The sequence below is a fragment of the Seriola dumerili genome, unplaced genomic scaffold (genome assembly GCF_002260705.1).
Source record: "Seriola dumerili isolate Sdu_G_001 unplaced genomic scaffold, Sdu_1.0 BDQW01000381.1, whole genome shotgun sequence".
NCBI lineage: Eukaryota > Metazoa > Chordata > Actinopteri > Carangiformes > Carangidae > Seriola > Seriola dumerili.
This window is the reverse complement of record NW_019174636.1, coordinates 170063-193362: the sequence shown is the minus strand read 5'-3', so window position 1 is coordinate 193362 and position 23300 is coordinate 170063. Positions and strand designations below refer to the sequence as shown.

Here is a 23300-nt window from a genome sequence, read left to right as displayed (position 1 = left end):
TGGCTATGTATACAGGATAAACACAACAAGGTTTAAGTTCCCATAATAATCGCCCTCAGACACGTGCCCCTCTACTACGGTTGTTACGGTAGGTAAACTGCCCGGTGCTCCTCTTTCACAGTCAGTACGGTAACCTACAGCCGCAGTCATTCACTTGTGTTTATTCCTGAGCTCTGCTGCACCTCAGCTCGACTCTGCTCAGACTGATTTCACCTCAATATCTGTATCTTGTGCCAAACTTAGTGTTTCCTCCTCTGACGTTTCCTCCAGGTACGTTGCTTACATTTCATTAATTATCTCCTTAACGCTTTATTCAAAGGATAAGAACAAACAGTTTTATGACTGCGCGTCGCCACTGCGATCTGTCGCCTAGATTTTAGTCCTGCGTAAAAGTAAACTCTGTATTCTCATTTTGCTGCAGGGACCAAGGATGTAACTGCGACTTTAGAGGCTAGAGTGGGTTTACTGCAATATTGTCTTGTAATTTTTAGGCCCATAAAGCATCATTTTAACCGCATCATCTGACTGTTCGCCCACAGCTCCTCTGCGTAAAGGTGAAATCAGGAGGAGGACTGGAAAGAGGCTGCTGGGCCTGATTCTGGTTCCTTACAGTAAACAGATTTTATACGGACTTACTTGCCGAGCTGAATCCATAGAAGTCTGGGTTCATGCCGGATTTCGAGCACTTCAGATTTTCCTACTCGAGTATGAATCCGGTCCTGGGGGAGAGCGGCTTTCTGGCACCGCAGCAGCACCACCACCAGATGACAGGCCAGACCGACTCCGCCATCCCGGAGCCAGGTTACTTCCTCGGGGATCACACCGGGTTTGGGCCTGATGGGTTTTCCGGGCTGGACCTGGGCACTCTGCCACCATCGGGCCTCGCCTACTTGCACCTGAGCAACCCCCTGCACCGCGTGCCCCCAGCGGCCACTGCGCTGCGTAACGACCTGGGATCCAACATCAGCGTGCTGAAGACCCTGAACTTGCGCTTCCGCTGCTTTCTGGCTAAAGTGCATGAGCTGGAGCGCAGGAACAAGGTGCTGGAGAAGCAGCTGCAGCAGGCTCTTGAGGATAACAACGGAGGAGATGGACACCAGAAGCCACTGACCAAAGAGATGGGGGTCCAGACTGGATTTATTGGGCCTATCCCAGCCAGACCGGGCCTCATCCCGCTCCACAATGCCAACAACTCGGCCTACCTGCCGGGCGGCCTTCTGTCTCCAACCCTGAACCCTCCTCCTCTCTTTGACAACAAATACCTGCTGGGGAGCAACTTCAACCCGATCGCAGTCTCCACTGATTCAAACTCCAACCTCACCACGTCCGGATTCTCCATCAGCCCGACTCTGAGTCCCAGCGACCCGTTCAAAACCATCACAAACATCAATGAGAAATACGCTGCTGACACCGGGACTAACACCAACAACACCCTCCCTCCTCCGCCACGTTTCCTCCCCGGGACGATCTGGTCCTTCAACCACACTCGCAGGTTTGGCACCGGGAGGGAGTCGTGCGTCACGGGGCCTGGTGTCTCCTGGACGCACCCGGATGGTGTCGGGGTCCAGATCGACACCATCACACCGGAGATCAGGGCCCTGTACAACGTGCTCGCCAAGGTTAAGAGAGAAAGAGACGAGTACAAGAGAAGGTGAGGACTGTTTAAACATTTTTATCAGCAGGTTATAGATTGTTTTGATTTATTTTTCATTGCTGCAGTCCTGGATGATGTATGCTTCTGGCACTCACGTTGCTGATGTTTTGTGCTATTGGAGAATTTTGTGTTTTCTGCAGAGATGTATGTTTCCCAGGGTGGAAAGATTAAACCTGTTCAGAGCTTCATTCTCTTGTCATATCCCAGGACTGTGTGATATGGCTGAAAGTGATTTCACAATAAGAATATTTTTCCACTAATATACACTCACCAAGCAGTTTTTTTAGGGAGACCTTACAATATTTTGCTCTCCAAATAGCGTCAGCTCCCTTGTGGCATGGATTCCACAAGATTTTGGAAACTTTCCTCTGAGACTCTGCTCCATGTTGACATGACTGCATCACATCATTTCTGTAGATTTGTCAGCTGCACACTCATGCTGCCAATCTCCTGTTTTACCACATCCCAAAGGTGTTCTACTGGATTCAGATGTGATGACTAGGGAGGCCACTGAAGTTCACTGAACTCACTGTCATGTTCATATCCATTAGAAGATGGTAAACTGTGGCCATAACGGGTAGCACATAGTCAGCAACAATACTCAGAAAGGCTGTGGCATTCAAAGCATGATCGATTGGTATTAAGGGGCCACATTAACTGAAGCTTCTGGCCTGCATGATTTTATGCAGTGACTGCTGACATGTAAAGTCAGTATGTAAAATGCATCATCTTGGTCACCTGTGTGTCTGTGATGCTTCAAATAGATGTGAGGAGTTTTCCACAGGAGAAAGCAAGAAACCAAAGTGTCAGGTTGCATTATGATGATCACTGTTTGAAAGTCATAATATTTTCTGGATGATGTGTTGTGCCAAGGGAAAAGACTGGAGATGTGCAGACTTAAGAGGGGAGGTTGTAAAAGATAAATGCACTATGAAGGATGTGCTCAGCTCCTTTTCTGGGAGAGATATGAAACCACCAGTCAGTCTGAGTTGTACTGACGCTGAAACTAACAAGACACCAGTGCAGCTGATTTATTTAATATAATGTAAATAATAATTCTGGTAAGTTCATGCACTTTGTAAGTCAGTACATAATAAATTCTGGTGAAGACAATGATAGTCTATAAGATTATAAAATGTTTTTGATTCCATGTCAGGAATTTAAATGAGAGAGAAAGCAGCAAAATAAAGTACAAAACAGATGCATAATGTAAAAAACTACTGTAAAAAAAAAAAAAAACAACCTAAAATACTATACATTTATAGTGTCTATGAATGTATGTTATTGAGCAAGCTAATGTCCCTCCCAAGTACTAAGCTGGCTTCTTTTCCCCAGTGTATTTTGGCACAGAAAGCTTTATTCATTGATCCCTCTAAGCAGCTGAAACATGATACTGCAAAGGGTTGGATGATGTGGTGATAATAATCTGTCACCCCACAAGGAATTGGTCGTATATTTTATGCAGCAGAAGCTCTCCCTTAGTCTTTACTGTCTCTGTCCCCTATTGTGTTGGGTCGTTGAGGACACGATTGCAAATCAGTGAGCAGGACTGTTTTATTGCAAGATTTGCTTTACAGGACTTTTTTTTTCATTAATTTATCAGACACTTTTGTCCAAAGGGACTCACAATAAGTGTCTTCAATATTTGCAGGAAGAAGATTGAGGCATCATAAAAAAAAAAAACTGGAGGTGCATGTGTTTTTGCTTCAGTGTGATGAAGCACTTTGACATTTCTCATCATGATTTATCAGTTTCTCAAATTAATTGCAGGGTGTATAGTGTGTATTGTTATAGTGACATAAACTATGGACTATTGATTCTGTTCATTTTTAAGCTAAATAGTCATCTTACTGTAAAATATTGGAATTTATGTAATATTTGACAGTTATGAAATTTAAGCATTTCACTCTTACAGCTATATCAACCCCTATAAAGACGTAACAATTATTCCATTAATTGATTAGATGATTGGCAGAAAATTAATCAGTGACTATTTTGATAATCAAATAATCATTTTAGCTTCTTAAATATAAGATTTTATGCTTTTCTTTGTCATATATGATAGAAAACTGAATATATTGGGGTTTTGGATAAAACAGGACATTTAAAGATGTAGCCTTTGGCTGTTGGAAATTATAAAGAGCATTTTGACTATTATCTGAAACTTTATTGGCCAAATTATTATTAGCAAATTCATAGATAATGAAAATTATTGTCAGGAGCAGAGTCTTACACCAGCAGTCAAGTCATTTTAGGACCTTAATCACTTTGAGCCTTCACCTTCTAATTTTACTGTTGTTTAACAGCAGGATCTTACATGATAGGTTAAAAGGAACAGCATGTAAAAGAAACAAAAATATTTAGCCTCAAGGAATATTATTATTTGTGCAGAGGTATAGTGTAAAAGTGGTGTTAGTGTAAAACGTGTAGAAAAAGAGGCAATTTTTAAACTGTTTTTAGTCTTTAGTGTCCTACAGCATGCAGCCTCTTTGTGTTTTTCTGACACACATTAACACACAGTCCTTCACTGCTGTGTGTTGCTAAAAAGCACTGACCTCACCACTTTGTGCTTCAGCTGCTGAGGCAGGACGACACTGCAAGACAGAGCTTCAGTCCCATCGATTTCAGAAGCAGCAGGATGTTTTACTGAACAGCAACAACTCACACTCTGACTTGTATCTTGTTCAAAGACTGCTTTAAATTTTAGTGCTGCACTAAACTATATTCAAGTTTTACACGTTTGAAAGCTATGAAAGTGAACTTGAGTAATTTCTGGAGTTAAACAGTATCTTGAGTGGATTCCTTAATGTGATTTAATCGTGAGGCAGAATGATTCACACAAGGAGAACTGTTTGTTTGATTTGAAGTGAGGAGGGATGACACTTCAAAAACCTGTGTTGTAGTTTTTATTTCACTTTCCAAAGACTCGCAGCATTGTTCCCTTTAGAAACTGTCCTTTCTGTTTCTTAAACTTCTGCACCTGATAAGAGCCGATTTGGACTCTTCTCTAAATGTAATAAAGATTTAAAGGGAAAATTCTGTAAGTCTTGGGAAGCAGTAAATCTGCACCTGGACAAGTCAGATGTGTGTGTTTTGTACACTGATGGCTGTAGTTTTCATTTCACAACATGAGATTATTGTAGGGGAGTGGGAGTTCGATTTGAGGTGTCCAGGCTTCCGTAACTAAATGTCCCATTCTTTTGTCTTCTGTCAGTGTGAGGTGACTGATGCCATACAATTCAACTCTTCCATGTCCTGACTGAATCATCAGTACATTAGATGAGCAACTGTGTTAGAAAACATTAGGTTATTTGATAAAGTCAAAGGTACAAGCTGTTTAACACTCAAGAGTTTTAAACTTGCTCCAGCTTTGATTTATACCTCTGATTGACCTTCTCTCCAGAGCAATGGTAGCTGAGGCTCATTGTAGAGACGTCTACTGTACTATAATGATTGGGGGAAAAAAACTGCATTTCTCAAGAACAAAGTTAAAATAATTAAACTGATAGCCATGTAACAAACGTGGTATCCTCAGCAGGACAATATCCACCACCACTGTTAGATAATTTTGACCAGAAACCAACATTTTTTTATGATTATTATTTGAATTGAATTTTATATATTTCTTACTAACAAAAATTTGTGAAATTTAAACTTATTGTACCTAAAAACTCTGGAATTAACTGTTAGATATACCCACCAGTTTTTATTTGTAAGTTATAACCTCCTAAAACCTCCAAATAAAAAAGAAAAATAAACAGAAACAGAAAAATACATACTGAGAACATCACCTCAATGTTCTCAGTGGTAGCTTGAGGCCCTGTGTTCATGTTGAGGAATATTGACAGTGGGGAAAATATGTCCCAGAACAAACGACCTCTCATGTTGCAGCTCTGTAATAGAGACATTTCCAGTAAGGTTAAAGGAGTCCAGCGTTCATTTTGCTGTGACTGCAAGTGTTTGTCTGAGGGGAGGAGGAACTGTCTGGGGAGAGGTTCAACATGAGCTGTTGTTTTTCTCCCATATGATATCCCTCACATTGCTGTCCCCCATCCACCCCTTCTTCCTTTCCTCCGTCTTGGTCCTCTTCTTTTTGTCTCTCTCTCCTTCCGTCATTTCTCCCTCCTTCTTTCTCTCCTCCTTGTCTTCCTCCTCCCTGCTGGGTTTTGTCCCAGTGCCTGCAATGCAGCACTGGCCTGTGACCGCCAACAGTGATGTCACCCAGTCTGCCATCTTTACCTCTGTCTCCTCTCCATTTTGTCTTTTACCCTCTGTCTCCGTCAGTGTTTCTCTTGTGTCTCATTATCTGTCTCTCTCTCTGTATCTATACGGTCATGTTCTCCCTCTTTCTTCTCTAAAATGTCTTTCTCTTCTTCTCTCTGTCTTTCTCTCTCCTTCTTGCTCTTAAATTGTTTGCTGCTGACTCCTCATCCATCTCACCCCCCACTCCCCCACCCCCATCCCATGTGACGCTCTGCAGCGTCAGCCAGGCGCTGACATCATCATTAACATCATCATTATCATTTTCACCCCCAAACCACAAAGCTGCAATAACCCTCCTGCTCTCAGTTCAGTTCAGTTCAGTTCATTGAAGCTTTGTTTGGCCAAAGCATGGTCAAAAGTATGTGGACAGCCAAACATTGATCTGCTGCTATAATAACATCCACGCTTCTGGGAAGGTTTCCCATCAGGTGTTGACTTGCTAAAGGGATCTGCTCCAGTTCAGTTCAGCCACAAGAACATCATCTAACACTGATGTGGGGTGACGAGGTCTGGCTCGCACTCGGCGTTCCATTTCATCTCAAAGGTGTTGAATGGGGTTGAGGTCAGAGCAAATGTCCACATACTTTTGGCCAGGTACTACAGATAAACACATACTCTTGCCTTGTCTCCAAAGTCTTTAAATGCTCATTCCACCACTAATGGAGAAACAGGCAAATGTAAACTCTCTCAGCTTTCTAGTATCATCTCCTGTGATAGATGTCGTGTGTGTGTGTGTGTGTGTGTGTGTGTGTGTGTGAGAGTGAGAGATAACACCAGAAAACCACAGTGTCACCTTGTATATAGATACAAAGAGGCTGCCCGCGTTGCCTGTTAGCAGTGCTATTATTAGCTTGTTGATCATGCCTGTGAAGGATAGTCCAGGTCTCCTTTAGTTTTTGGTCACAGTTGTTATTTGTGTGATGCTGCAGTTGCAAGCATCACCCCTGTATTTTGAGAGCTATTCTATTAGATTATTTTTGGTGGATTCATATTCAAACGGTAAACACTAAATTCACCCAAAAAGTCCCTCACACCAAAAATGAAATGAATGAAACATATAATTTAATGATACACTACCCTTATGATTAAAGAAGAAGTAGTTTCTTGCTAAGAGTTAGATGAAAAGATTGATACCACCCTCATGTTTGCCAGGAGGTGATTAGCTTAGCTTAGCTAATTTACAGCTGCAGTTTTAATTGGGCTGGAACCATAGCACACAACTCCCTGTAAAACTACATCTTATGGTATTTACATTATTGTGAATGAATGGGAAAAGGTCTTAATAAGTGAGCTGTAATGTAATGTATTTTTGACAGTCAGGCTAGCTGTTTTCTGCTCATTTCAGTCTTTTTGGTAGGCTAAGCGCCTGGCTGCATCTTAGTCAGTGGTATTAATCTTTTCATCAACTCTCAGAGAGACAATAAGCCTTTCCCAAAATGTTAGACTGCTCCTTTTAATGCAAGAATTATTAAATTGACACATTACCATATATTTTTCTCTGATCAACACCCCTTATGATTAAGGTCTGATCAAGGTTAAGCAACTAAAACCACTTGGCTTGTGGAAAGATGAAGGAAATCAGCATTGATTGTTGGTAGGAGACAAAATCTCCTGGCTCTGAACATAGTCATTGGCAAACAGCTGCCACAACAAAGTGCTTTGCTGTGTCTGCAGAGGACAGTTAAAATTCACATCACCCTCTCCATGATGTCCTAATTTGCTGACATCATGGCTCATGAGCGCTGTGCAGCAGCCTGGAAAATTCCCAAATAAAACGGTCACAGTGTGTAACAATGTGATTTACTTATTATAGAGATATTATGACACTTTTACATTTTAATAAGTGTTTGCATCATCCAGCAGCTATGACGTCATCGCTTATACAGAGAAACCAGCTGCTCAAACACAATGACAGCCAGCAGCCTCACTGCAGAGCCACGTGTTGAGACTGACAAACCGATCAGAGCTACAAGGACATCAGCTCTCCCACTGTGACACCCACTCTCTCTCTGGCTATGATATCTGTCTCTGAGTGTCTCTTTCTCTCTGGCTCTGCTCACACTGTAGCTGCAATTACACCACTTTCAGTTAAATACTCCTAATTACGACACAGCTGGTGGTTTCTAATCACTATAACCAGCAAAACTCTGCATGGAGTCACGTTTCACTCAATGTACGTAACCAACACATGACCTGTAGTTTATCTCCCAAATTAGGAAGGATGATTTAATCTGAGGTCATTCACCAGAGACATGATGTCATAATTTAGCTGCTATAGCAGCTGAGCTGAGTAGTGTTAGTGTGAAGGACAAAAAAGATACAAGAATGGGAGGAAGCCAGGACAGCTGAGAGGATGTGATGATGGTGTTTAAAAAGGGGAACGCCACCAATTTTACACAACAAAGTCTGATTCCAGGCTCTGGGACCTACGCCTGCAGATGAAAACAGTTGTATAAAGCCTTGTGTTCAAAGACTACAAGTTTGAAAATGAACAAAAATCAGATGATGTTAGAAAGAAGTGAGATTACCAGACCTCTGTAGCCCACACATCTCTGCCGCATCATCTGGCACTAGCATGACACGTCCCAATCTCTGACCGAACCAATGACTGTATATAAATATGGCCGACACATCTCAATTTTCTCTCAGTGTACAAAAATGAAGTAGGAATATCCTGATGCTGCCATCTTGCGCTTGTGACATCATTTGGAGCCAAAGTCTGCAAAGTAGTGATCAAGGGATGGAGCCGCACTATCGAGGTCCTGCCCATACCCTTGCCCAACTGTCAATCATTATGCCACACCCCCTTTTTTGGTGAATTGGTGGAGTGCTGTTTTAAGAAAATGTATCAGTTCAGTCTAAAGCCAAATTCAGCAGCTGTTCAAAACCATTTGAAGCATGTAAGTGAAGCAGCAGAAAACTAAACAGCTGATTGATCAAAAACTGACATTCTTAGATCCTCAGTGGTGGGTTGGGGTCTGAGGATGTTGTCACTGTAATAAAAGGAGATTTCTTAGTTCACTGGCCCTTTTAATATTTTTGAGTTCATATTAGTGTTACAGATTAGATGTGTCACATCACAATGAAGAGAAAATCCCAAAACACAGATAAAAGATGCAGTTCTGTGTTACTGCTAGTCCTGAAGTAGACCTGCAGTCTCTCTGTCTCTCCACTCCTTCTGTTTATTTATGTCTTCTCCATAGTGACTGACTGGGTGCTGCTGCGTGGTCTTCGTGCTGCACATGCTCTACATGCACGCTGCATGGTCTCCTTATGTAACTCATGCTGAGTAATACTGGTGATGGTGGGAGGAGCCTTGATGCTGCACAGTGTAGGTCAGTCAGGTAACCGTGGTGGGTCCTGTCTTAAAGCTGCAGAGAGGAAGGTCATGCAGCTGCACCAATCACAGGCTGAAACTCTTCACCCGTCTCTTCATCCATCTGAAGATGAAGTCATGTTCATGTGATGCAAGAGGTTCAGTCGTCATTGTCTGTGAGCCAAATTATAGTTGCAGCTTCAATCAGTGTCACGTCTTTCACGAATAGAAGACTGAGGTGTTAATTGAAATATCTGTGTGTTTATGAATGAATGTGACAAACCTTTCCTTGATTAATAAATGTAAAACACATGGGAAATCTTTGTGTAGCTCTACAAGATTACAAACAGATGTTCTGCCCCAAACCTGATGAATATTTCATCAATATTTTTCATTTTTGTGTGTTTCTAGATGGGAGGAGGAGTACACAGCCAGAGTGGACCTGCAGGAGAAGGTGGCAGAACTGGAGGAGGTAATATTACTACAACCTACATATAGAGTGCACATAGGTGATCTTACCTTGGTTTAAGTGGTCAGTGAACAGACTAAAATACTATTTTAATCAGCTTTTCCCACCTACATCTAGTTCCTCCCTGTCTTCTTTTCCCTTCAACACAACAAATAATGTGGAGAATGTGGCAATGATGATTATAATAATAATAAACTTTATTTGTGTAGCACCTTTCATACAAGAAATGTACCGCAAAGTGCTTTACAACAAAGAAATGATGTGTAGTAAGTGCTTCACATGAAAAGAAAATACATAAAATGAACATAAAAACATTGATCTAAATGAGATACGATAATAAATCAATAAATCAGAAGACATTTAAAAATGCTGAGCAGTGCATAAATGTGATGCAAAGCGCAAAATTTCAGAGCTAGTTAAAGGCTAAAGTGAAGAAATAAGTTTTGAGCTTTCTTTTAAAAATACTTGGTGAGCTGGCCTCTCTGATATCTAACAGGTTTCTAACAGGAAGCCAGTGCAGAGCAGCTAAAACTGGACTGATGTGCTCTCTCCTCTTGGTTCTGGATCACAGCCGAGCTGAGGAGTTTTGAATGAGCTGAAGTCTCTCGGTGGTTTTTTTCAGGAGTCCAGTAAAAAGTGGATTGCAGTAATCAAGTCAGCTTGAGATGAAAGCATGAATAAACCTTCAGCGTCGTTGACCATTCTTTAACTATGTTACTAAGGTGGGACTTGAAGCTTAGATCTGAATCCAAGATAAAGCTGAAGACTTGTAACCTCAGATTTAAAGAGATGTACAGTCGTGTATCATCTACGTAACTATGGAAACATACATTGTGCTCTATGGTGTAGTCACCAAGTGGCAGCATGTACAGTGAGAATAATAATGGGCCAAGGCAGCTCCCTTGAGCAACCCCACAGCAGATGTCGTGTTTCTCAGACACATGATCTCCAAGACTGACGTAAAACTTTCTCCCTGTGATGTTTTGAACCAGTTTAACACAGCGTCACAAAGAACGACCAACTTTTCAAGACGATTGAATAAGATATTATGGTCAATCGTATCAAACACTGCGCTTAGGTCTAAGAAAAAGAACTGAGACCTTATTTCCATCAGAGTTTAGTCTGAGGTCACTGATTATTTTAGTCAGAGCAGTTTCACTGCTCTCTGTCTCAACTCCTTTCAGAAAGGAGTTAATCTGCACTGAAACTATCTTTTCAAGTATCTTATTACTAATGAATGGAAGGTTAGATATCAGACTAGCTGCTCAGAACATTACTGTCTAGGTTGGGGGGTTTTTTTAGTAATGGTTTTACAACAGCTGTTTTGAAGGCATCTGGAAAGATACCAGTTTGAAGAGATATATTAATACTGTTCAGTACATGACTCAAAAAACAGTTGAACAACTTAACAAAATGCTGTTGGTACAGGGTCAATACATGAGATGGAGGACTTACACTCAGTGACAGTCCCTGAACGCTCAGATGAAGTAATACAGGTGATTTTTTTCCATGGTTTAAAGGGTTTGCTGAGAGCATCTGTGTTAACATCAGCAGTAATACTGGCTCTGATTGAAGGAATTTTGTTATTGAAGAACAAGGCCAGTTCTTCACATTTTGCTGCAGAGAACTGCGGGGGGGTGGGGGCAGTGTTGACTAGCTGGTCAATAGTGGAGAAAAATATTCTAAAATTTCCAGCGTTCTCTGTAATAATCTTGGAAAAGTAATCTTTTCTTGCCAGGCGTACTGCTCTGTTATAGGCAGTCATGGCTTCTTCCCAGATATATTACAGTGAACTGTGAGTCTAGTTTTCCTCCATTTTCTTTCAGCTGCCCGACAGGTTCTCTTGATCTCATTAACACTGTTACTGTTTAACCATGGGGAGATTCTGTCAGTCGTCCCCTTCTTAACCTTTAGTGGAGCAACAGTGTTCAGAACAGATGGCAAGGTTTTGTTGAAATTGTCAACCATGTTATTTAAAGAGCAGTCACAACTATATGACTCAAATGATCTCATAATATCAGATAATTTTGCTTCAGCATTGCCATGTAGAAATTGCTTTTCAATGATAGCCACATCCTCTCTATTTAAAAAAAATGACATTTGCTCTGCATACCAGCTTGAAAAGAAAATTGTTTCCAGGTTTTACATTGCTATATACAAGAATATAATAAGATATATAACCATCTTTCAGCAAATGTTAAATCTCTACCCGCCTTGAGGTGAAGTCCTAAACATCTTTACCAAACTCAAAATATTCATATTTTTGTATTTTGATTGTTGGTGATAGGTAAAGCAGAAAATATTGTCAGGAGACTGAGATTAATCCATGAACCTTCTGATGGTAAAACTGACAGCACAGTTACATTCATGTGCAGACAACTCTAATATTTATTATGGCAAACACCAATGTTATCTGTTTGCAGGACCTGCAGGAGAGTGAGGTGTGTCAGGACGAGTTGGCTCTTCGGGTGAAGCAGCTGAAGGCCGAGCTCGTTCTCTTCAAAGGTCTCGTCAGCAACGTAAGTCCAAGAATGAAAAAGGTTTGAAACTGACAGGAAGGTTTAGAAATGGCTCCAGAATATCTTTTGTTTACTCATTAAGGATTTCATAAATTTAAACATGAATATTTAAATATTTATGTTTTCAGTCATTTAAATGAAAGATTTCACAAGCTGAAAAAAAGCTTCTTATCTATGGTTTCCTGTTACCACAGAATAGTTTGCACCCTGACAACCTCACGAAGGTGAGGTTATTTCAGATTATTGTAATTACATTAAAGTAGAGGGATGTTGTCCCTCCAGCAGAACCTGTCAGATCTGGACAGTAAGATCCAGGAAAAGGCCATGAAAGTGGACATGGACATCTGCCGCCGCATCGACATCACCGCCCGCCTCTGTGATGTGGCCCAGCAGAGGAACTGCGAGGACATGATGAACATGTTCCAGGTTCGTCTGTGACGATGAATATATTAAAAAAAAATCATCTTTCATTTTATAAATAAAACTGTCTCCGTTCTCACACCTCCCTCCTCCAGCAGGTGGCCACGCCCCCCTCCACTCTGAACCGCCGGGCCAGGAAACATAGTGGCCAGTCAGCAAAGGGCGGGGACGGAGATGAACTGAGCATGTCTGAGAGCGAGGGAGGCGGGGGTAAAGACGAGGAGTCGTGTAGCACATCGGCCAATCAGATTAACGAGCAGATGCAGAAGATGCTGAATCAGCTGTAAGTCATTTTCAGCCAAAGATGATCAAAATACAAACACTAAAACACTGTGTTGTTGATACATCTAAAATGTGTACGTGTGTGTGTTGTCAAGAAGGGAGTGTGAGTTTGAGGATGACTGTGACAGTCTGGCCTGGGAGGAAACTGAAGAAACTCTCTTGCTGTGGGAAGATTTTTCTGGATACTCACTGGGAGAAACACAGGGAGAGGTACACACACACACACACACTTACACACATTCTCACAAACATAGCTAAAAGGAAAGCTGAAAGATTTAATGAAGAAGATTTAATCCTCTTATAAAGAGCAAACACTTTTAGAGTTACATGGCTGCATGGTTGGGCTGCAATTAATTATGATTGAATGAAACATGCCATCAAATAGTCTGTCTGCAGTTTGAAGTGTTCCTTATTCAGTTCTGTGCAGATCTATTTTCCCGTGAGGGGTAGTTTTACTTTGTCCCACTTGGCTGACCTGATGGTGGATGAACTGTTTTTAGTCTGTTAAAACAGTCAACAGTAGGTTGCCTTTGTTGTTGAGTTGAGTCTGATGCCGCGGACGGCTCCAGTCTATCCTAGTAACCTGTAAGCTGTTTTTAACCAGATAAGACGAGGAAGCTAATGACCAGATAAATGAGGAGCGGAGAGACGCTGCAGGGAAACAACAGATTAAAGATTCAAGTGTCTTCACTGGTTCTGGCTGATTTGAACCTTTTTTTTTTTAAATTGCTCTGCTTGTGTGTATTCAACTTAAATAATTGTATCGTTAACATTATTATTATTATTATTAGAGCCAAAATGATCAATTGATTTTATATTGTGAATAAATCTTCAATTTTGATAATTTAATTAAGTCATTAATCAAAGAAAAACACCAAATATTTACTGGTTGCATCTTCTTACATCAATTTACAGCAAAGTTTGGGGGTTTTGGTTGAACGAAACAACAAACAAGTGATTTAAAATGTCACTGTGGGAAACTGTGATGGACATTTTTCCACTGTTTTTTGACATTTAAAGACCAAAGTGTTAAATAATTTTTCCAATTAATAGATTATGGAAATAATCATTGGTTGCAGCTGTAACAATTATTGATATTTATGGGTTAGTTTATGTGATGATCACATGTACAGTATAGTAATGTTTCTGTGCACTGCCCCTGTTCATTAGCACAATAAGAAGTGGACAAAGTAACATGAAGGCATTTAAAAATCAATTGCCCTGCAAAAAACACCACCGCACACCTTTGTAGAATAGTATTTAAGTTTGTTTGAGTGTTTGCGTATTATCAGGGCTGTATTTAGCCCACTCCTACACATGCTTTGGTTTATATTTTTATGTTAATAATTTACAAGTCAGTTATGTTAGTGTGATTTCAAAGTGTTTTATTATCTTTCCTCTTTTTACCCCTCACACACACTGACTGTATCCAGCTGCAGCAGCAGGAGGAGTCCATCGAGAAAGTGATTAAAGACACAGAGTCGCTGTTCAAATCCAGAGAGAAGGAATACCAGGACACCATCGATCAGATAGAGGTGAGGCACTGGATTTATTATGTTATGAGGACAAATATGTTCACAGTCACACTGATACGAGATGTATATAGTTGAAGTAGTTATTGCTGGAACAGAGACAGCTTTTAGTGTATTAATAGTGATAATATCAGTGTTGATGGATTTGTGTTTTCCTTCAGTTGGAACTGGCCACAGCAAAGAGTGACATGAACCGTCACCTGCATGAGTACATGGAGATGTGTTCAATGAAGAGAGGGCTGGATGTCCAGATGGAGACCTGCAGGAGACTCATCACACAGAGCAAAGACAGGTAACACACACACACACACACGATGAACAACACTGCTTTGTTCTTGCTGGAAGTGTGGAAATGACCACAAACTGGAAGGACTCAAGGTTTGAATGAGGTAGATTGTGGCCAATAGTTGGTGCTGTGTTACCACTTTATTAGGTACATCTAGCTAAAAACTAATGCAGTCTAATACAACAGCCCTTCACTAACATCTATCTTCATGAAGGTTTTAATGTTCAGTTTTTGTTAAAACTGTCTTAGAGAAGTGTTGGTTCCAGTTTCTGGTCATGTTGGCAGCTACAGTTTGTGTTTCTGATGAACTGTATGTCATTACACATACATACACTTAGTCTCCCTCTACCCCTGATATTAACAGGGCCGACTAAATATCAGATGTACTGTACTTCTCACTTTACCACAATACAGTGAAACACTACCTCAAACTACACACTTCAACATAAAGTTGAATCAAACCTGTCAAACATTTTCAGGAGGAAAAATCTCATTACGTTTGGTTCAATGTCCTTATTAAACTGGCAACTTTACATTATAATGTGTATAATGTAAATATACATTATATAGTTTTACTAGAATAAAAGTAATGAAGTCAAAGGATGGACTGTAACAGTGAAATGACATATGTATGCTGAAAGAGAGATCAGTTGCTGTGATCATGACCACGACTAAATGAACAACTTTCTCAGCTCTTTCTGCACAAAATGTCAAGTTAGACCCAAATCTATAATGTGGCTTCAGTTGTCTTTGATGTCTCTGCCCATGTCAGTGTTTCTAGTTGTGCTCCCCCTTGTGGCTGGGGTCAGGATATGTTAAAGGGAACCACACATTAACAAGGGAAACAGATTTTGACACAACACCAGCAACTACTAGGACATATCCCTTCTTTGTGACTCAGCGAGGAAACTCTCCGGGGACACATGAAGAGGGAATTTCATACTTCAAAAGAAGAAGCTTCGTCTTAGCTTTGGATTAACTTTAGAATGAGGCTTGTGGATTGTCTTTTACAGCTGTAAAGGATTCACTACAGGGTCAGTGTGGACAGGAGGAAGGATTACAGCGACCAATAGCTCTCCTAACATACACTCAGTTGCCAGTTTATTAGATCTACCTAACTAAATGTAATGTAGTGTAATACAGTGAGTCTGCATGTAATCCTCCTTCATGAAGGTTATAATGTTCAGTTTGTGTTGAAGCTGTTGTAGAGAGGCGATGATTCAGCTGTGTGATGATTTTGGAGGCTGCTGTTCGTGGTGCTGTTGAACTATACTGACAAGTGATTCTATTATTTTGTCCATCCAGTTTATATCAATGAGGATGGCAGGTTAATAATAGAATCACCTCTAACACAGTTCAACAGCACCACAGACTGTACATCGTCCAGATGAATCATACAGTTGAAAAACACGGAGGATTTATTACAGGACTGTTGGATTAGACTGAGTTACTATTAGTTAGATATAACTGGTTGCACATATGACACATGACTATTTATCAAAATAGACTTGAGAAAATATGAGCAAATCCTTTAGAAGCCAATTAGAAAAAGAGGACACAGGTTTCTCACCTGATTTCCAGCAGAAGGTTGTTCCAGAGTTTTGGAGCACAGTCAGAAAATCTCCTTCCACCATCTGTCTCCAGTCTGACCCTGGAGATATCAAACAACAACTAGTCAGCACACCACAGCTACAAACATGAGTGAACAGAGAGAGAGAGAGGCCAGTACTGTACAGTGGAGTAAAAGCTCACTCCAGTGTCTTCCTCATGTATTATTACAGTCACATTTAGTCACAGAGCTGAGCCTCAGTTTTTCTCAAAGAAAATCCTGTGTTGATTTTTGAGAAGCTGGAAAAGATGTGGAGCAAAAGGTCACCACTCCTTTTAAGACAGACTCCTCTGACCATCTGGATTAAACATTATTCTGTCCACTGCACAACTAAGATTTCTGTTTCTGTAGTTCCTATTCCAAACACAAGAAAGTACTGTATTCAATAATGGAACGTAACAACGCATCATTATAGATTTAACTGATAAGTAATTTCCAGCTACTGTCTTTGTGTGGATTAGGAAGTACAGCTACAATGTGGTAAACAATATAAAACTCTTTGACACTTCTTGTAATGCAGATGGTGAGAGTGTGGTAGGGTTTTTAAAATACCTCCTACAGGATGTTAAGATCCACACGTGAGTTTGAAAAAGCAGCAGAACAATTTCAGCACATGCCGTTAAGTGTAGCTGTTCAAATTATTATTAATATGGGCATTTTAAATCAGTTTTCTTTAAGCCAATATGGACAAAAAGTTGTTATAGTTAATTGCTGACCATGGAAACAACACAACATTCGGGCATCTGCTGAGGAAGATACTGTGATAAGATCGAAAGGTCCAGAACAGCAACGGAAAGGACCTTGTCATGAGATGATTTAACCAAGAGTTAAATGCATTTTACAAAGATCACCAGAGGTTTACCTTTCAGAAAAACTGAAGCTTAGCTCTGTGACTCGAATGGAAAGATAGGCAGCAGCAGAGGCTATAGATACATTAATCTCCCTCTTCTTCTCTCTGCTCACAGGAAGTCCACCTCTCTCAACACACTGACGCTGGACGACACAGACAGCGAGAAGGAGGAGAAGAAGAAGCAGGCTCTACCTGCCGACCCTGAGAGCAGCGATTCTTACTGCGACGCCAACGCCGCCATCCCTCCTCTGACCTGGAGGAAACCCTAACACACAGCTGGTACTCTGAAATAACTTCTCTTCATCTAGTGCCCTTTGTGAGCCTGAGGCCTGGTCCACACGTACACAGGTACTTCTCCTCCGGTCTTTAAAAAAAAATAAAAAATCCTCAGTTGAGAGCATGCCAAACCAACAGGCGGCGATATAACCCTAACTGTAAAGCCATGTTGGCCAATCAGAAGCCTGAAAAAAAAAAAAAAAAAGGTATCACCAGTTTCAGTATGAAAAACAACACTGATGTTACAAGCCAATAACTCAGAGGTTCTGAACGTTTTCACTCTGGCTGGAGTTTGCATGTGGATGAAAGGCCAAACGCATAGAAAAAGCTACGTTTTAAAAGACACCCATGTACGTGTGGACAGGGCCTGAAATTGTGGAAAATAATACAAGTTGTTGTAAAACTGTAAAACTCCACGTGTCTGCAACATGTCCAGGTGGTTCTTGTTGACCTAAGGTAGAAATTCTTTTAAAATCAGCAGATGTAAAAGGTCTTTCCTTGATCTTTAAGCTTCTCTGAGACCAATTTATCTGATATTGGTAAATTTTCCTGGTCACAAACTCAGTTGGCATGACAGCAGAAGATTTAGATAAAAAAAGGTGGATGTGTGTCTGTTTCAGGAGGCAGGAAACTTACACCAACGTTCCTACACAAAAGTAATTTGCTTACAAGGCTTAGAAAACAAAAGAGAGAAATATTCACTGATTCTGCTTCTGTTTTCCTGCCCACGGATAAACAGGACCCATTTTCTTTAGGTTTGCACACTGATCTTACTCTTTGGTGCAGGAGCCAATAATTTGCACAGTTTCTGTAACAATGCCTTTAAGGTGAGAGCACAGAGAGGAGGCAGCGCACAAAGAAATAGTTTGCACATGAGAAAATGTTCATTATAAGAGTTAAGAGCTGTTATATGAACCGTTTTCATAATTTATTTCCACTTACTGTAATGAAATGTTTGATTTTATTCTGTATTTTTTTCTTATTTCTGCTCCTGTCATGTGTAGCAGCTTTAACATGTTGCAGGTATAGTAGAAGCTTTATCCCACATTTTCCGAGTCTGTACAGGCCAAGTAAGGTTAAAAGTTAATTTTGCAAAGAAATCTCCACTTATCGAAGCCCAGCTTGCCTTAAATAGATATGCAATACTCATGGAATATGACACCTTCTCTGATAAAAAGACAACTGGCATTAAAATTTTAAGTTTAATTTTTAAGTTTAATGATAAGTACGTTTTTTTTATTTGGATAAATATCCAGAGGGTGTAATCCACCTATTTTCTATTTAATGTCACAGTACAAAAATTGTAACATTTTTTAACAACAAAAATTAATTTAAAGAATATTTTAAAAGTTGATTTTTGGTAACTTTTATTAACTCATATCTGAATCTGAACCACCAAACCCCACCCAGGACTATAACCACAACCAAGAAACAACAACAACAATAGAGTCACGTTCTCAGTTTGTGGAAATTTGGGATTTCAATGACCTGAATGTGACTTTACGTTCTACAATTACAGAGAATTACATTTATCTTTAAAGGTGAATTCTGATTTTTTTTTAAATCAAAATCCTTAAATATGACTCTTTTTTTAAGTTAAACAATAAGTTAAATTAAAATAATTTTAATAATAATTAAATTAAATATTTCTCCACCAAAATGATTTTCCTATAGAAAATTCTTTCATACAGCATTAAAACAGCATATAAACCATCATGTACAGAGACACATGTCATAGAAAACATTCAATGAATAAATATAATATGAAAAATAAAATTTAGTAGATTTATTTTGTGTTTAGCCAAAGATTTCTTACAGAGGTGAAGTCGCACTGTGGGAAAATTTCTAAAACCCTGACCAGACTGTCCATATAATATATTGTATATATTAATAAACTAAAGAGATCACATTTTTTTCTATCCAACCCTTAGAATGTCCACAAATAATTTTACATGTGACAGGGAGAGGGGTTAACAGAAAGTCAATGTTACCTCAGATCTGTACCACATGCTGTTTTTGTTTGGCTTGTAAATACAGTCTATAAGAGTCTGACCTGTGTGGAAGACAGATCAAAACCACTAAACAAAAGTGAAGACATGTAATTTTAGTTAGCTGTTTTTTCTATATATATATATTAGTAGTTCAGTAAACTTGAAGAATCCATTTCACAGCTGAGCTAAACTTAGAGAAGGTGTCACATTTTTTAGTTTTGGCCATCAATAAAAGCCAAACCTCCATGTGAGGGTTTCCTATCAATTTATCGATTACCCTCAAAATCCCATACAACCCAGTTCATCCAATTCTGTAAGAAAAATAGTGTAAACTGTGACAGATTTGTTGGAAGGGACTTGTCTGTGATTTTGAGACAGAAATTTAAGAGCTTATTTTTGTCTTCAAGAAAAGTGAAAAGCTATTTTAAGAAATCTTTGTCCTCAAATGTACAGTTTGTAAATGCTGAATACTGTATGTAATGTATATAATAAGGCTGTGAACTAATAATGCTGTAAGTGTCATGTTCTTATGATGTAAATTAAGCTCAGGCTTGTCAGATTTAACATTTAATTTATAACATGCTGTTTTAGCTGTTGATTGAACTATTAGTAATGTCGTAGCAGTAGAACTGGCATTAGAATAGTTTAAAAGTGGTTTCTTCAGTCGTTTCGGAGCAAATAATCCTCCAGAAATGATTAAAGTTGAAGTGAATTTACTTTTTTAATTTCCTGTGCGAGGACTTGTATATATAATATCTGGGGGGTGGGGGATTGGGTTTGGGGGGGAGGGGGGCACTCAAAAAACCTTAAAAAAAATCATGGTTTTAAATATGTTGGTGCCAGTTTTTGTGTCTTTGTTGACATGCTCAGTGAATGTTTTACAGTTTTATGGTTCACCACTTCAGTCATCATCACATCTCTCATTAATGAATGTCTGCTTATCCAGTAACCTGCCATGTTCACCACAGAAAACACAGATCCATTAAAGGAACACTTTCAGTTTTAGTCCTTGAGCTTTCTTTTCCGAGCTAATTCCTAATCGAATAAAGACGACAAAAAAAATAAATGAAGAAATTGCTTCTTTCCACATACTCTGCTCTTATTTTAGACTTTCTCCAGCTCAGTTCCCTGTGAAGAAAAGTAAAGGACTAAAATTTAAAATGTCATATTGTTCCTTTAATGTCAAAGAGAATCGAAGCAACTGCAAGTGTACAATATACTTTAAAGCAAAAATAGACAAACATCGCTCACCTCATCAAACTGTACAGATGCTGCTTTAACTGAACTGTTGAGATCTATATTATCAGAATGTAAATAGCATCTGTGGAGAGAGCAGAAAACAAAGTGTGAAAGGAAGAAAAGACTTAAAGACCTCATGAAGAGATGAAACAGGTGATTAAACAGGAGAAGATACACAAAGTGAACAAAAGGAGCAAAATAAATCAACTGATACTCTTTAACTCTGAGACAGGTTCAGTCTGTCAGCATGTCCCTGAGCAAGGCACTAAAACCCCATTTTCTTCATAACAACTAACTGCATGAATGAAATACAATAAGACTGTTGAGAAATGCTGTTTCCGTGTTCTCTGTGTGGCTGGTCATATCCTCCATCACTTCACAGCTAAAATAAGTCAATGCTTGTATTTGTTTTCATGAGGTCTTTAACATGTTTTTTCTCCTGTCACTGTGCTGAGCTGTATGTTTGATCAGTTTAATGAAGCTAAATGAAAAAGCTGCACTGAATAAATTACATTGAAAGAGTGTGTTGTGTCAGTTTGTTTACAAATTCAGTACATTTATTCAAGTTCAGTGCTAGAACATTTTAACTGTTTCCACTTGACCAACAACTTTACACTAATATTCTACTACATTTTACTGCACTACATTTGACAGCATTGTAAAGGTATTATAAACTTATGTGACTGGTAGATGAAATATTAAGACCGTTAAGTATTAATACCACATTGTGAAAATAACTTCAGTTCACATTAAAGTCCTGCATTTTGAAATTTGGTAAATTAGAAGTATATAAATGGCATAAAATCTAAATTGTACCCAAGCACAGTATTTGTTTGACTGTTTACTACTACACTGTACATTAAAAGGGTATTTCCCAACCTGGGTCACAAGATGATTAACAAGTTAAGGAAGACGAAAATATGTGTTGGTTTGGTTTCTTAATCTTTGTAACTTTCCTCTGATATACTGGAAGATTTTTCTTCTTCGGGCCTAAAAACAACTTGAAAATAACAGTAAGAAGGGAAAAAAAATTTCTCTTCATCAAGTCCTTATAATTAATAGAAATATTTCACTTCTGAAAAAGGCTTGTGAGTAGAGTTGTATATAACCATTTGACAAAGTGACATCTGGTCTAGCTACAACATTAAAATGCTGCTTACAGGTTACTTTTATTTTGCATGAAAAATACTTTACTTTTGAAAGCCTACTCAAGTTGATATTTGTTCCTGTAGTTTTGTACTTGTCCTGAATACTACTCCAGCTATTGAAGGATTCAAATACATCTTTAGCTACTGGTTTTTAAGTCCCAGTACACATCAAAACACTTTTACAATAATTTACTGATGAGATACACTTGTTAGTTTATCCTGATAGAAATCAGCAGTTTCATTAGTGTTAGTTTTCACTACCTGAGCAGGATGCAGGACGTTCAAAGGCAGTAAATCAATGAAGAGGAACAAACAAAAACAGAAGCAGAAGAAGAAAGAGCTACTGAGGGAAAACAGCTGAGCTGCTGCTTCAGCACATTGTACACAGTGCTCAGGAAATCACAGCTGCCAACAAACCCTCCACTGTGTGTTTAACACAGTGATGTATTCTGCTATGCCATTTTTAAACCTTACTATACTATGACATTTTTATGCCTCACTATACTATGACATTTTTATACCTCACTATACTATGACATTGTTATGACATTATTATGCCTTACTATATTATGACATTCTTATACCTTGCTATAATGTGACATTTTCATGCCTTACTATTGTATGACATTTTTATACCTTACTATACTATGACATTTTTGTGACATTATTATGCCTTACTATACTATGACATTTTTATGACATTATTATGCCTTACTATACTATGACGTTTTTATGCCTTACTATACTAGTACATTTTATGTCTTACTATACCATGACATTTTTATGACATCTTTATGCCTTACTATAGTATTACATTTTTATGAAATTTTTTATCCCTTACTATACTATGACATTTTCATGACATTATTATGCCTTACTATACTTTGACATTTTTATGCCTTATTATACTATGACATTTTTATGCCTTGCTATACTATGACTTTCTATGAACTTATTATGCCTTACTATACTATGACATTTTTATACCTTACTATACTATGACATTTTTATGACATTTTTATACCTTACTATACTATGACATTTTTATGACATTATTATGCCTTACTATACTATGACATTTTTATGACATTATGCCCTACTATACTATGACATTTTTATACCTTACTATACTATGACATTTTTATGCCTTAGTATACTATGACATTTTTATGCCTTATTATACTATGACATTTTTATACCTTACTATACTATGACTTTCTATGAACTTATTATGCCTTACTATACTATGACATTTTTATGCCTTACTATACAATGACATTTTTATACTTTACTATACTATGACATTTTTATGACATTATTATGCCTTACTATACTATGACATTTTTATGACATTATTATGCCTTACTATACTATGACATTTTTATGCCTTACTATACTATGACATTTTTATGACATTATTATGCCTTACTATACTATGACATTTTT

At 38.8% G+C, this 23300-nt stretch overlaps 1 protein-coding gene and 1 long non-coding RNA gene across 5 annotated transcripts; one reads left to right on the top strand and one right to left on the bottom strand.

Annotated features, from left to right (window-relative positions):
• The first annotated feature begins 172 nt into the window (after positions 1-172).
• On the top strand, positions 173-17681 carry LOC111233218 (intermediate filament family orphan 1-like). 4 transcript variants are annotated; one of them, XM_022760988.1, is made up of 10 exons: positions 173-270; positions 540-1651; positions 9645-9705; positions 12126-12221; positions 12507-12647; positions 12740-12924; positions 13019-13133; positions 14357-14458; positions 14617-14747; positions 17316-17681. In XM_022760988.1, exons 2-10 carry the CDS (start codon positions 669-671, stop codon positions 17467-17469), a joined length of 1968 nt encoding a protein of 655 aa, XP_022616709.1. In that variant the 5' UTR covers positions 173-270; positions 540-668; the 3' UTR covers positions 17470-17681. The 4 variants fall into 4 exon arrangements, with proteins under 4 accessions (XP_022616709.1, XP_022616707.1, XP_022616708.1 ...); XM_022760986.1 differs by having other exon boundaries at positions 12737-12924; XM_022760987.1 differs by having other exon boundaries at positions 12504-12647.
• LOC111233219 lies at positions 14666-21222 on the bottom strand. The gene is made up of 3 exons (XR_002665589.1): positions 20719-21222; positions 16312-16392; positions 14666-14714 (listed from the first exon to the last, which is right to left on the bottom strand). It is a non-coding gene; the product is annotated as an uncharacterized LOC111233219 (long non-coding RNA).
• Positions 21223-23300: the final 2078 nt, after the last annotated feature.